The 15,332-nt window shown below is 43.4% G+C and overlaps 1 protein-coding gene across 1 annotated transcript in view; it reads right to left on the reverse strand.

The window, feature by feature from the left end:
* SORBS3 (sorbin and SH3 domain containing 3) overlaps positions 1–15,332 on the reverse strand; it is an 80,872-nt gene that overhangs the window by 12,285 nt on the left and 53,255 nt on the right. Inside the window, 6 exon segments of the mRNA XM_087938666.1 lie at positions 65–190; positions 2,474–2,588; positions 3,827–3,873; positions 5,841–5,926; positions 7,443–7,564; positions 13,363–13,406. Coding sequence (XP_087794792.1) covers positions 65–190; positions 2,474–2,588; positions 3,827–3,873; positions 5,841–5,926; positions 7,443–7,564; positions 13,363–13,406 — 540 coding nt within the window.

A 15,332-nucleotide genomic window follows, 5' to 3' on the forward strand; every position in this document is an offset into this window, starting at 1 on the left:
TTTTGGTGGCTGGCTCCACTCTGAGTAAGAATGTATGTTTCTGCTAATATGTGGACTTCGATACCTTTCGAAAGGACAACTCTACCGCCAAGTCTCCTTTGAAGTTGTACTGGGCCACTGCTTCCCCATACTCCAAGACTTGGAGGGAGGGCACTTTGATGGGCTTGGGAATTTCGGTTGGAGGCAGGACCTGTGTTGAAAAAGGAAGCAGCAGCAACAACAGGGTTATGGCTTTAATCTGGGATACAGGTTCCTTAGAGAAAGAGCTCACCTGAGCATCAAGCACCTTTACTGGAACACATCATTGGCAGCGAAAGTATGAAAATGTCTGTGTGTGCGACACTTTTGTCATCTGTCCAGGACATAGGCCTGCTCCGATTTTGTTCCTGAACATCAGAACAACAGCTGTTTTCTTAGTTAAAAGGTAAAGGTTCCCCTCGCGCATATGTGCTACTCGTTTCTGGCTCTAGGGAGCGGTGCTCATCTCCATTACAAAGCCAAAGAGCCAGCACTGTCCGAAGATGTCTCCGTGGTCATGTCGCTGGCATGACTAAATGCCAGAGGAGCACGGAACGCTGTTACCTTCCCACCAAGGTGATCCCTATTTTTCTACTTGCATTTTTTTACATGCTTTCGAACTGCTAGGTTGGCAGAAGCTGGGACAAGGAACGGGAGCTCACTCTGTTATGTGGCGCTAGGGATTCGAACCACCGAACCGCTGACCTTTCTGATCGACAAACTCAGCGTCTTAGCCCCTGAAATCCCTGTAATATAGGCAGAAGTCGACTAAATTGCTACCTTAAGCTATTCCTGAGTAGCTCTGGTTTCCTGGGTCTGACAATGCATGTTTGCTGTCCTCATTGCCAACCTCTAACATATCTCTACACTACGGCATCTATTCTGAGTCACTGTTGGATTCTGCCGACCTGATTTGCCTTATCTCACGATAGGTAAGATTCATTTTTCTTCCATTCTCTCTAGCCAGCGGTGGGGAAATCAGTCACCAATCAGGCCACTGAAGCAGGAAGGCAGAGAGTCTTGAGTTTGGGACTTTGTGTTGGCTGGTATATCTGCCTTTACTCCCTTTACCCCCATTTGAGCAGCTCCCAAGACAAAATAATGGGCAAGGAAGCAACACAGGCAAAGGTGCCAGGCCTGAAACAGATCCAGAAAGAAGCAAGAGAATAAATAAAATGCTAAGGGAGAGGACTGTGGGCTAGGAACACCTGAAGGAACCACACATAAAGGTTTATCTATTGTCATAACATTATGAAATCTATTCCAAAGGGAAACATATCATATAATTTTTCAACAGTTGGGAAAAATGGCTTCAAAAACTAAAAATGGTCAGATTCCAGAATTTTGGAATATAATTCAAAATAACAATAACATTTTAATTATGAAAACCTTTACCTATAAATCTTATGCAAACTTACACATTTATAACAAACATATGTTCCATTATTCCCACCCCCTCCAAAACACACCAGTAATAAGTAAGCATTATGTGGATTAACATACCTCAATTTTATCTGTTGCCAACAAAGAAAATCTGTACTAAAGATGTTTTCTGATGCCATCTTGGAATCACAATATTCCCCACATCTAATACTGGTGCCCTGACTTTGTCTCCACGCCAATGGAAGACAGAGGAATAATTGAGCCATGGGTCAAGGCCTACATTCAAATAGCCTTAATGAAAGGATCTTTCATTTGCTACTCATATATAGGCCAGTGATGCAAAATGAATGAAATCTCCCTAAAGGGATTTTGGGTACCACTTGAGGTCACCCAAAGTTTTCATTGAAGTATATTTCAGAAAAAGAAAATGGTTTTCAAAACATGGGCTAATCAGAACAATTATTTCGTGCCATTGACTAATTTTATCACATCTAAATTCAATCACACTTATCATTTGTCCAGGCCCAGCTTATTCAGAGACTAACTGTGGCCTTTGGCTCTACAATGCATGACACAACACTGGTACTCATTAAGAGACCACAACAATGCAAATTAACAGCTCCAAAGCTGCCAGCAACTCTTCTATTCCAGAATAATTGCAGTATTCATAATGCCTTAAAAGGTCTAGACGGGGGCTCTTCAAACTTGACAGCTTTAAGACTTGTGGACTTCAACTCCCAGAATTCCTTCTCCAGTCATGTTAGCTCAGGAATTCTGGGAGTTGAAGTCTTGCCAAGTTTGAAGACCCTTGGTCTAGGTGAATAATAGAAACATAATTTAATAATATGATAATAGAAACGTAAATATAGAAGGTATGTTTGTCAACATCCAGCATGGCGAAACAAAACAAGATTTTTACTACTAATTTTGCCCTTCAGCAAGTGGGGATCCTGAATTCTTAAAAAGTTACCCCCTTCCCCCCATTTCTCCTCTCTCTTCTGTATAGGTATACGAAAACCTATTTCAATTTTACCGGGGCAGCCAAAAAGTCCCGATGGCCCCAGAAGCTTACCTCCACGTAATTAGCAGGGAAAATGCCCACCCTGCCGTGGTGTTCTCCTTCAAGCCAGTTTTTATCTACTTCTTTGTGGATGTACACAATGTCCCCCTTCTGCAGGGTCAGTTCTCTGAAAGACAAACAGGTAACACATAAGGACCCCTGTTCAAAGTTATTTCAGAGCAAACCTCCATCCCGGGTCTCTTCAAGCCACTCCCTGGGTTTGTACCAGCCACTTCTTGCTCTCAGGTGAATGCCTTAATGCCATGATGATTGAGACAAATCGAGCCTTTTGCGTCGATCCTTTCGTTGGGTCCAAAGAATGTAGCTGTGGCTTTTTTTTTTTCAAAGCTACGTTGCTCCAGGAAATATTCTGCGGAGGAGAGGAGGGTGTGTTCGAGAACACATTCTCCACTCAAGCAGAAAAACAGTGAGAGTTGAAGGATTTGGCCAAAACTTCACATAAGAAGACCATGTGACCTAGAATGGGGTGAGGAATCGTGTTGCACTTGGAAAACACACGGTCTTTTCTCTGTTTGGTTTATTCGATTTCAACCCCACCTTTCGCCTCTGAATATTTATTGATTAAAGAACATTTATATGACTCCCTACTCACTCGCAGTGACTCTGGGTAGCTTCCAACAATAAAAAAAAATTGCATCTGCAATGCACCAAGTAGTTCATTCACTGTGATACAACACAATACATTTCCTGACAAAGGGCCACAATTGACCATAATAGACATTGCCTGGGGCCACACTCCAAGAAGTGATAGCTGAAGCAGAACAAAAGAACAGAATAACAGAGTTGGAAGGGACCTTGGAGGTCTTCTAGTCCAACCCCCTGCCTAGGCAGGAAACTCTACACCACTTCAGACAAATAGTTATCCAACATCTTTTTTAAAACTTCCAGTGTTGGAGCATTCGCAACTCCTGGAGTCAAGTTGTTCCACTGATTAATTGTTCTGACTGTCAGGAAATTCCTCCTTAGTTCTAAGTTGCTTCTCCCCTTAGTTAGTTTCCACCCATTGTTTCTTTTCCTGCCCTCAGGTGCTTTGGAGAATGGCTTGACTCCCTCTTCTTTGGGGCAGCCCCTGAGATATTGACTTCATTTACCGTTTTAAAATTTCAGTACAATTCATTGTGTTCGGGCCTATATTTGAAAGCTATATCCAATTATATCAAATGCTATAATTTAGTAACCACCTTTAGAAACCTCTGGTGGCCATGCCGAAGGCTTTCAACAGCTCAAGAGCGACCTTGGGCCTCAATTCTGTGCTACAACAATCACAATTCACCAGCGTAGCAACGGTGCCAAGGCGCTAAAATATGATACGACTGCTAAAGGCTGCCAGATCTCGCTACTTACTTTGGCGACTCTGCTTGGAAATCAAATTTGAGGCGAGCAGCTTTCATCTGTCAGGAGGAAGAGAAATAAGTTAAAAGCAGACACAGAGTCCAAAACCCATTTAAAGGGCACTGAGGTATAAAGAGAAACCGGGTACTTCGCCAGTATAGTAAAACATTTTTTAAAAAAACAGTCAAGAACACAACTACAGGTAGTCCTCCATGGGTAACCACAACCAGGCCCAACATTTCTGTCGCTAAGCGAAACAGTTGTGAAATGAGTTTGTGAAGAGAATCACTGCCAGTTAGTAATAAGCTGTCGTTAAGTGAATCTGGCTTCCCCATTGACTTTGCTTGTCAGAAGGTCACAAAAGGGGATCATGTGATCCCTGGGACATTGCAACCGTCATAAGTACGAATCAGTTGCCAAGCATCCAGATTTTGTTCCTGTGACTATGGAGATGCTGCAATGGTCATAAGAGTGAAAAACAGTCGTAAGTTACTGTTTTCAGTGCTTTAATAACTTCAAACGGTCACTAAATGAACTATAAACTTTACATAATTGTAATAATTGTGCATAAACTTTTATTTTTATGTACACTGAGAGCATTTGCACCAAGACAAGTTCCTTGTGTGTCCAACCACACTTGGCCAATAAAGGATTCTATTCTATTCTATTGTAAATCGAGAACTAAGCATGCTGGTAAGGCCTAGAGCAGTGGTGGCTAACCTTTTGGGGCTCCTGTGCCAAAAATTGTGCGCGCGCTTGCATGCTCGCGTTTGTGTGCCAGTACCCAGAAGGCAATGCGCGCCCCTCCACGCCCCCTATGCATACTCACGCAAACCCTACTCACCCACCCCGTCGCCCTCTTACCTGCACGGCGCCCCACAGCTGATTTTTTGCCGGTTTGAGTCCTTTTTTGGCCTCCCAGAGGCTTGAGGAAAGCTTCTGCAGGCTTTGGCAGGCCAAAAACTAGGCCTGTTTCATCACTTCTGGTATTTCCGGAAAAACTGGAAGTGACGAAATGGGCCTAGTTTTTGGCCTGCAAAGTCTGCAGAAGCCTTCCCCAAGCCTCTGGGAGGCTGAAAAAGATGTGCCAGCACAAATGGCGTGCCATAGGTTCACCATCAAGGGGCCTATAGAATACTGGAAGTGGAACAGGTACCTTAAGCAATGGAAAATAGCAATAGCAATAGCCCTTAGACTTATATACCACTTTATAGTGCTTTACATCCCTCTCTGAGCAGTTTACAGAGTCAGCCTCTTTCTCCCAAACAATCTGGGTCCTCATTTTACCCATCTCAGAAGGATAGAAGGCTGAGTCAGCCTTGAGCCTGGTGGGATTTGAACTGCCAAATTGTGGCAGCTGGCTGCAGCAGTAGCTTGCAGTACTGCACTCTAACCACTGCGCCACAGAGGCTCCTCCCAATCTAAGCTCTTTTGTAATGTTTAATTCACGCCCTAATCTCACTTATTCTTGAGAGGCTGACAAACACTCAATGATGCAAGGGAGGTTTTGTGTTTGCCAAATTCCTGCACAAAGTTTTACAATTCCTCTCCAAGACCTAAAGTTACCCTGTCAATCAGGGACGGAGAGGCACACTTGTATTCTGGTAAACTGGCAACGTGTGGAAAGCAAAATATCTGGATGGCAAGTCTCTCATCAATTTACTTTTTCTCTCAGTGAGAGCAGAAAAATTAAAGCAAATGAACCAGTGGTACAAATATGGCTTAGTTATTATTTAGTTCACGATAATAAAACAGGTTAAAAGAGGTTGGAAAATTCGTGGCCCTTCAGATGTCCACCTCAGGTTGTAGAAGTTATCCCCATGTATTTAGAAAAGGGGTCTCCAAATCTGGCCACTTTTAAGACTTGTGGGTTTCATGCTGGCTGGGGAATTCTGGGAGTTGAAGTCCACAAGTCTTAAAGTTGCCAAGTTTGGAGGTGCCTGATTTAGAAGAAGCTGGATTGAGAAAGACTGACAGCCCACAAAACTTCAGTCTGCCTCCTTTTTCTGTGGAAAGTGCATCTCACCTTCTTCTCATCTCTCTTGGGAGGACTATCAAGAAGGATTTCCGAAGAGTCAAGAAAGGGACTTTGCCCAGGGAGTCTCAGAGGATCTGGATGAAGAAAATAAGGGAAAATAAGGTGAATCTTTTGAATTGAAAGGAAAAAGGAGAGCTAACTTTCAACCAATCATATAAAACGAAATTCCAACAAGAGACTTTGCAAGGAACAGCAAATCCACATTATGCTGAGTAGAGATACTCATCTCCAACCAATCCACAATACTTCCCTTAGAGCAAACTACTCTCTTACCCCATTTCTCTTATTTTACACATTCTTTTAATTTGAACACATACACACACAAAACACAGCCACCCAAATGAGCAAGTTTAGATCGGTGGGTAGCTCAGTTCTTTTTTGGGAAGTATGTTCATTGGCCCAGAAAAGAGGGCGGGAACTGGAAGTAAAATGAAATGGAACAGAGCATGTTGGCAGGACCTAAAAGGATTAATTGGGAGCAATTCTACGATTTGTTTTCTGAGAGATGAGTGACTTGAGATTGGCTACAGCTCCCGAAACAGCAACAGAAAGGAAGCGTGTTTGATTGCTCTCCAAAAGCCTACTTGGTTCCCCAGCATCAAAAAAATTATCCATCTACTCAAAATGCTTTTGTGTCACTACACTCAATCTATATTGATCAAGGAGCAAAGGAAAACATTTTAGGAGACCCTTCAGTGTATTTCATCTTTCTTAACAAGAATTATCCACAACACAACAAAATAGCTGACCACCCACGATATTATGGCAAATTTCCAGAGTTGGATGCTTCAGCCCAGGGATTTGCTGACTTAGCTGCAATGTGCATCATATTAGCATTAATATGTGAGTCAAACTGTAATGAGGAGGTGGAGAGGAAAGGACAATCTTCAGCCCAAAAGGGAAAAAAAAGGGCTTATTCTTAGTTTGACGTATTCTTAAGGAAATAATGTTCCATATTTGTATCTCTAAAGAGAGTGCAACTCGTAGAAAAATATATATAGTGCATTATTTTAGAAGGGAGATTAAGAAAGAATATATACTATAAATGTTTTCAGAAGTTTTTTTTTTTAAAAAAACATACACTAAGAAACCTAGCAAGAAAGATTCTAAAGTATTTTTTGTTGTCCACTTACATAGATGGGAATTAAGTGTCGCCGAGTCTCTTTTCTGTCCAGAAGATGTACAACATGAACTATTCCACCAATTTGGACAATACACTTCCTATATGAGATCTGAGAAGATCCATTTTACTTCCAGCCTTTTCTTCCAAATTGGCACTCGGTTACAGAAGGTGGCAAAGCACACTCATTTTCCAGAGAATATAAAGCGTTTCCCCGAAAATAAGACCCAACCGGAAAATAAGCCCTTGTATGATTTTTTCAGGATGCTCGTAATATAAACCCTGCTCCAAAAATAAGTCCCAGTTAAGATCATCAGCCAGATGGATGCATTTGATGCAATATTTCCCTGAAAATAAGCCCTAAAAATTAATATAAGATCTGGTCTTATTTTGGGGGTATAAGTATATTGATCCCCTTGAATTGTTGAATTGACATGCCCACATTGTTCCATATAAACCCTTAGCCATACCGTTCCTGGGTAGAGAATTGCTCCAAGTACTCCTGGTGACACCTGGGCTTCCTTTCTCCATCCTTGGGCTGGCTGGTATGTGGCCCTGGGCTAAACGATTGACACCTGAAGTGGGCGATGGGCTGCCAGGTAAGAAAAGATGGGGACGCAGTGAAAACAAGCTCAACCCAACCAATATAAGCAGTAAAATCAGATCCGCTTATAATGCTTAACTCACTGACACTTGACGTACATACGGCATCTTGGACTCCATCATATCTCTCCACATTTCATATCTGCAATCTGACTAGGACCAACCCCACTTGTACTCCGTACAACGGAGCCGTGGTGGCACAGTGGTTAGAATGTAGTATTGCAAGCTAACTCTGCCCACAGCCAGTTCGATCCTGATAGGAGTCAAGGTTGACTCAGGCTTCCATCCTTCCAAGGTCGGTAAAAAGAGGGCCCAGATTCCTAGGGGGAACATACTGACTGAATAAACTGCTTAGAAAGGGCCGTAAAGTACAATTATAATGCTAATCTTATCCATCTTCAATAAAAGGAAAAACATACCATATAGAAAGGAGGCCTTTGCATCTTGGAGATGGGAATACAGTCAATCAATAATCCATGAACAAGCAGCACCTCTCGGGGATCCTTTCCAATATTGAAAGATTCTACTTTCCTCAACTTCTCCTCAAACTCTCCTCTATTTCTAAGACTAGCTGTGGTCCATCCAAACCTCCTTCTCTTGTCCTTGTAGAATCAAAGCTCAGAAGTTGAGGAGGTTGTATCTCCAGCACAAATAAGTAGCGGACCTCTCTGAAAATCTCACCAGGGGCCTCTAGAGATATCTTAGCAAGACAAGGTCAAGCTGAACAGGAAGTGTTGAGGCAACAAGAAAAACCTGGCAAACAGCAACTATTTGGCTGATGTACAACTTTGGCCCTTCTCAATGTTTTAATGCAGGGTCGTTCCAACCTTGGCAACTTTAAGACTTGTGGACTTCAATTCCCAGAATTGCCTAGCCATCTATGCTGGCTGGGCAATTCTGAGAGTTGAAGTCCACAACTTTTAAAGTTGCCAAGGTGGACAACCCTGTTTTAATGTTTAAAGAGACAGCATCCACTTTCCATGCAAAGTAACCCATATTTTAGCTAGCATTAGACTAACCCAACCCTCAATATTTAAATAACCTTCCCTCCAAGCTACCCCTAAATATATTGAGTTGCTGAAATTGAGAACTTCTTAGCTGCCTCACAATTATTTGGTTTAGCAGGTTTTTTTGGCCATACCTTTAAGTATACTTTTACAGAATAGAGTACGTTTAAAAAAAAACCATGATAGTTATACGATGTGCTAGAAATGTATATGGACTAATAACAATTGTATTAGACAAGTGTGTGTTTGTGTGTGTGTGTGTGTGTATCTATATCTATCTATCTATCTATCTATCTATCTATCTATCTATCTATCTATCTATCTATCTATCTATCTATGGTATATATATAAATGTGTATATGGCATTCAGCTTTGTTCGGGTATTTTCCCATGTCATTGTAGTTGTGCTTTTAAAGTTGTAGCAACGTTTCGGCAGAATCTCATCTGCCATCATCAGGCTTCTGTATAGTGTTCATCTGTCATACATGTAAGTACCCGCGAAAACTTGAGAAAACAAATGTGTATATATATATATATGTATATATGTGTGTGTGTGTGTGTGTGTGTGTGTGTATAATTATTTCTTGTTAAAATTATATCTTTCTTTTTCTTTTTCCTAAGTATATAGGACACCTACTCCCACCAAGCCATGCCCACAGCTGATTGGCTGTCTTCTTTGGTTGCCCTGCACAGGAGAACGGAGCTGGAAAGCAGGTTAGTGGGGTGGGGAGGGAATGGGGATTTTACAGTATCCTTCTCCTGCCACGCCCACCAAGCCACGCCCACAGAGCCGGTAGTTAAAAAAAATTGAATCCCATGGCTGAATACAACCAGGCAGGAGGACAGACAGCTGAGCTTCAGTGCTCAGTAATTTTATTTCTGAATCACCATAAAACAGTCCCTGGCTTCGTGCATCTACAAAGGACCACAATCTGGTGGTTAAGTTTTGGCTCAGCAAGTTGTATGAATGCCACACTGTGGGTTGCATGTTATGGTGTACATCTTAGCGTTGCTACGCAAATCTGGCCACTAAATTAGTCAACAAGCCATAACTAAAACAAACAATGTGTAATCCAGCCTATACACACACACACACACACATACAGTACACACACCCAGAGACTATACAGTTTCGACAAGGAACCTATCAGCCTTTCATCTTTCATCATCGTAAGATTATGAAACGAAATGGATCCTGGAGGAGGCGGGAGGGCACAGAATCTATAATCCAGATTCCTGATCCACTATGAAGCCCTTAAAGTGATCTTGCACAGTTCAAGTGGCTTAGTGAAGGGGCCCAATTCCCTACGTTCACAAACACAAAAGCTCCTCAATTAACTGTCCCAACTGGGCCACGCTAGAGAGACAGTCCTCCACTTATGACCATAAGTGAAGTGAACCCCTGCGATTGTTAAGTTAGTAACACGATTGTTAGGTGAACCTGGCTTGCCCATTGCTTGTCAGAAGGTCGCAAAAGGAGATGACATGACTCTGGGACAGGGGTCTCCAACCTCGGCAACTTTGAGACTTGTGGACTTCAACTCCCAGAGTTCCTCAACCAGCATAGAATTCTGGGAGTTGAAGTTCACAAGTCTTAAAGTTGCCAAGTTTGGAGACCCCTGTAATAGGATTAACCCATTTAGCAGCAGTGCTCACCACATGGCACCATCACCTGGGGACACTGCATCCCCCAGCAAACTTCAACCAAACCTGGGACTCAAGACAACCTACAAAGCTATGACATCTGCAACAGCCAATAGAATACATGTTCTTGCACAGGAACAGGAAGCTCAAGTGCAAAGCCCAAGAGAAGCTTCGCTGGCTGAGGAACTCTGGGAGTTGAAGTCTGCAAGTCTTCAAGTTGCCAAGGTTGGAGACCCCTGATCTGGGAAACTACAACCGTCATAAATATGAACCAGTTTCTGAATTTTGTGACTATGTGACTACGGGGATTCTGCAATTATCCTAAGGGTGAAAAAAGACCATAAATCACATTTTGGGGGGCCATTGTGACTTTGGTCACTAAACAAACTGTTGTAAGTCGAGGACTACCTGTAGTTACCAAACCACGCTTTAGCCTAGAGTATTCTGTGAAGAGCCACTGTCTCTCAACTTGAGTTATTTTGCAGGATTCTTAGGCGGATTTAAAAAAAGGGGCGAACCAGGTATTTTGTGCTAAAGTCATCATAGGAGAGTTAATAACTATAATAGGGGATGCGGTGGCACAATGGCTAAGACGCTGAGCTTGTCAATGAGAAAGGTCAGCAGTTCAGCGGTTCGAATCCCTAGCGCTGCGTAATGGAGTGAGCTCCCGTTACTTGTCCCAGCTTCTGCCAACCTGGCAGTTCGAAAGCACGTAAAAAAATGCAAGTAGAAAAATAGGGACCGTTTTGGTGGGAAGGTAACAGCGTTCCGTGCGCCTTCGAAGGTGTTTAGTCATGCCGGTCACATGACCATGGAGACATCTTCAGACAGCGCTGGCTCTTCGGCTCTGTGACAGAGATAAACACCGGCCCCTAGAGCCGGAAATGACCAGCACGGATGCGCGAGGGGAAGCTTTACCTTTAACTCTATAATGAATCTGGAAAATATTTGAGATGAAGGAGTTGCAGTGGCAAAATATTAATTTGGGGATACGGTACAAACTGATGTAGTGATATCTTTATGCAGATAGTCCTTGAGTTACAACCATTCATTTACAGGAGGGAGCATTTGAAGCGAATTATTGAACAGCGCTGAAAAAAGTGACTTATGACTGTTTTCCGCATTTACAAACGTTGCAGCATCCTCACGAATACATGATCAAAATTCAGACATTTGTATCAAATTTAATTAGTGGAATGGCTTGCCTCCCAAAGTTGCCTGCTTGACGATCAGCTGTTTCTGCGCATGCGGCAATGCTGGAAATGGGAAGAGATGGTCTTCCGGTTTCCGTTGTGGGCATGCGTGCTGGCCAGCTGATCGTGGCACGCGCATGCGCACCAGTAACTGGAAGACAAATTGTTCAGTGCTCATGTGCAGGTCGGAAAGCGGAAGTTCATTTTCCAGCACGCGCATGTCCACTGGGCAACTTCTCTTCCGGGGTGCATCCCTGACGAGCATGTGCATGCGCGCACTCCCTTTTCGGCACTTACTGCTATAGGGCAAGGGGTCTCCAACCTTGGCAACTTTAAGCCTGGGGGACTTCAACTCCCAGAATTCCTCCTCCAGTCATGTTAGCTCAGGAATTCTGGGAGTCGAAGTGCACAAGTCTAAAACTTGCCAAGTTTGGAGAACCTTGCAGTAGACCAATCCCAACTCATAGACCAAACCCCGCTCCCTTCTAGCACTGATCGTATTACCTAGTTGGGTAATGAAACATCTGCAAGAAAACCACCAAGCTCAGGGAACATCAAAGACCCCACTGTTCAACTCTGAGCTACAAATATTATCTTCTATAAGGCCAGAGGTCTCCAACCTTGGCAAGTTTAAGACTTGTGGACTTCGACTCCCAGAATTCCTCATCCAGTCATGTTAGCTCAGGAATTCTGGGCGTTGAAGTCCACAAGTCTTAAACTTGCCAAGTTTGGAGACCCTTGGTTAAGTTAGTTATAGTTTAGGCCATGCCTGAATTAATTCTGAAACTCTTGAGTTCTTGTCTGGACCATCCATTCCCCAGTCTTTCTTCCCAATTCTTTCCACGTCGGAACTGGAAGGCAAGATTTCAGCCAGCTCTCTCCAAGGAGGCCCTCAAAAGTTAAGGGTCTGACTCACATCCCCCAACACATTTTCTCTTCCACTCTGTCCATAGTCCCCATTAGCCAGACTGTTTTCTCTCTCGGTGACCCTAAACCGTATCTTGCTTGCTTGCTTGCTTTTTTTCTGTTTGTGTGTGTGAGAGAGACAGGATGTGCAAAACAGGACGAGTCCTGATAAGGATGGCCTTGCTACTTCAGACCAAAAAAATGTCCAGGGACTTCTCTGTCCTAACAAATACTTCACTGTTTCTCCACTTCAGCAACTCTAAGAAGGGGTGTGTGAACTTAAGAAGGGTGTGAAGTCCACGCTTCTTAAAGTTGCTTGAGTTGAGAAAGGCTGGGATGGCTTTTTAGGGCCAAGGTCTTCACTGCTCTGCTCAAGCTACGGCAATCACTCCTATGCCCGGCTTATTTGCTTCCTCCTTCTGCCACCCCAAATCCTCCCAGATACACGGAATTTTCAAGGCGTGGAAAAGTGGCACCCTGCGGGATGCTTCGATTCGGCAGGCCAGCTCGTCTCTTAACACCCACACCCACAGACACAGACACAAACACACACCTCCTTGGAAGGGAAAGGAAGCAGCACTCCTGAATGAAAAAAAAAAAAACCCAACAACTTTCTACCTCTCCAACTTTTCTTCTTTCAACCCTCCAGTTATAAGCAACTTTCTTCAACATGCTGCAGATCGGAAATGCACTCAAAAAGCATCTGAGAGCGTTTAGGGACGGAAAGCTACCCTCCTCCTCCTCCTCCTCCTCCTCCTCCTCCCGCCTTCAGCAGGCTGCTTTCCATCCCTCACCCCCCCTCCCCTCTTACAAATTTTCCTCCAGGCAGGCGGGCAGCAGATCCACCCGAGATGCTTTCGGGATGACGCTACCCTTGCCAGCCAAGGTGTGGCTGCCGGCTGGCAGCAGGAAGGAAACAGCAAGTGGCAAGCCGGGCCACTCAGCGTGCCAGCGTCTAAACAGTTGTGCCAATCTTTACACCCTCCACCCCACCCCCCCAAAAAACACACACCCCTCCTCCAATTCCACATACTCACCAGCGGGCAGGGAAGGCCAGGGAAGAGGGGCAGGCAGAGGAATTCTGCGTAGAGAAAGGGGAAAAAAAAGAGAGAGCTGACACAGAGAGCGGTACGGGGAAGAGTCTGGTTTTGTGTCGAGGGGCGGAAACCAGCCAGCAACAAAATAGTTAGCCAGCGGAGAGGGAGGGAGGAAGCTAGTCCCACGCAGGGCGCTGGGAAAACCGGGGGGGTGAAGCGGGCGGGCGGGCAGGACATAGCAGGGTCCTAAAGGCCAACTGGTCTAAAGGAGAACAGGCAGGATGGATACCCAACCGGGCGTTTGGAAGAGGCGCTGGCCAAGTGTTCTTTTTTAAACGAATCCCATCCAACGTCCAGCGACAAAGAGCCCGTTTCAATGGGAAGAAATTTCTCAAATCTACGGAGAAATGTCCTGACAGCGGGAACAATTAATCAGCAGGACGACTGAAGCCCAGAAATTCCATCGCTGGAGGTTCTTAAGAAGAAGACAGACACTTGTCTGAAATAGTGTAGGATCTCCTGCTTGAGCAAGGGGCTGGACTAGAAGACCTCCAAGGTCCCTTCCAACTGTGCTGTAGTGTTGTTGAATCCTATTTCGTTTATTGTTACTGTTCAGGTTTCTAATTTTAATGCTTGATGTTTTAATATTTCTAACTCTTCACTGCTTATATTTTCCTTATTTTCACCCCGCCTTTTTTATTATTTTTACAAATAACTCAAGGCAGCAAAGATATCCAATGTGCACCATATTCCTTCCTCCTCTTCTTTTCCCCAAGACAACAACCCTGCAAGGTGGGTTGAGCCAAGAGAGAGGGATTGGCTGGAAATCACCTAGCTGGCTCTCATGGCTAAGATGGGACTTATTAATTTATTTGTTGTTTTTACGATAATTAATCTAAGATGCCTGGACTTGCTTGACAGTGAGATGGGCGGCATATAAATTGAATTAATAAATAAAAATAATATACATAAATAACAACAGCCTAGCCTGTTTCCCTTCTGCTTTCATTGGGGGGAAATTTTAATTCTACTTCATTTGACGTTATTTATAAAACCGCCTGAGACGGTGAGAAAGACAGCATAAAAACTTAATAATAAATCAAAATAATAATTTAATTTCAGACATTACTCTATGGAATAATTAGAATTAGAATTCTTTTATTGGCCAAGTGTGATTGGACACACAAGGAATTTGTCGTGGTGCAAATGCTCTCAGTGCACGTAAGAGAAAAGATACATTTGTCAAGAGTCAAGAATCATCAGGTACGACACAATAATAGTCATAGGGTACAATAAGCAATTGAATCATACTAGGAAACAGTCAATATAAATTGTAAGGATAGAAGTGACAAAGTTACAGTCATACAGTCATAAGTGGGAGGGGATGGGTGATAAGGAGTTATGAGAAGATTAACAGTAATAGTAGTGCAGACTTTGGACAGTGTTAAGGGAATTATTTGTTTAGCAGAGAAATGGCTTTCGGGGAAAATTGGTTGCAATCCTAAAAAGGCGGATTCACTTAACAATCCTGCTACTAATTTAACAACTGCAGTGATTCACTTAATAACTATGCCAAGGAAGGTCTTAAATGGGGCCAAACTCATTTAACAAATGTCTCACTTAGCAACAGAAATGTTGGGCTCAATTGTGGTCGTACGGCAAGGACTGCCTGTCCTGAGAATAACAATGGATAGCCAATAAATATACAACATACAGCATGCTGACTGGCTGGGGAATTCTGGGAGTTGAAGTTCACTCATCTGGAAATTGACATATTTGGAAAAAAACCAATATAGAAGCCACTGTGTAAGATCCACTAACAAAAACCAGCAAAATACTGTGGACATAATATACTTAGATTTCAGCAAGGCATTCAACAAAGTAGACCACAACTTACTTTTTTGGTAAGCTAGAAAAAAGTGGGATATATAGCACCACCACTCGATGGATTCGCAACTGGCTGACAAACT

This window comes from Pseudonaja textilis, chromosome 9 (genome assembly GCF_049901715.1).
Source record: "Pseudonaja textilis isolate UNSWEBS1 chromosome 9, rPseTex1.2, whole genome shotgun sequence".
NCBI lineage: Eukaryota > Metazoa > Chordata > Lepidosauria > Squamata > Elapidae > Pseudonaja > Pseudonaja textilis.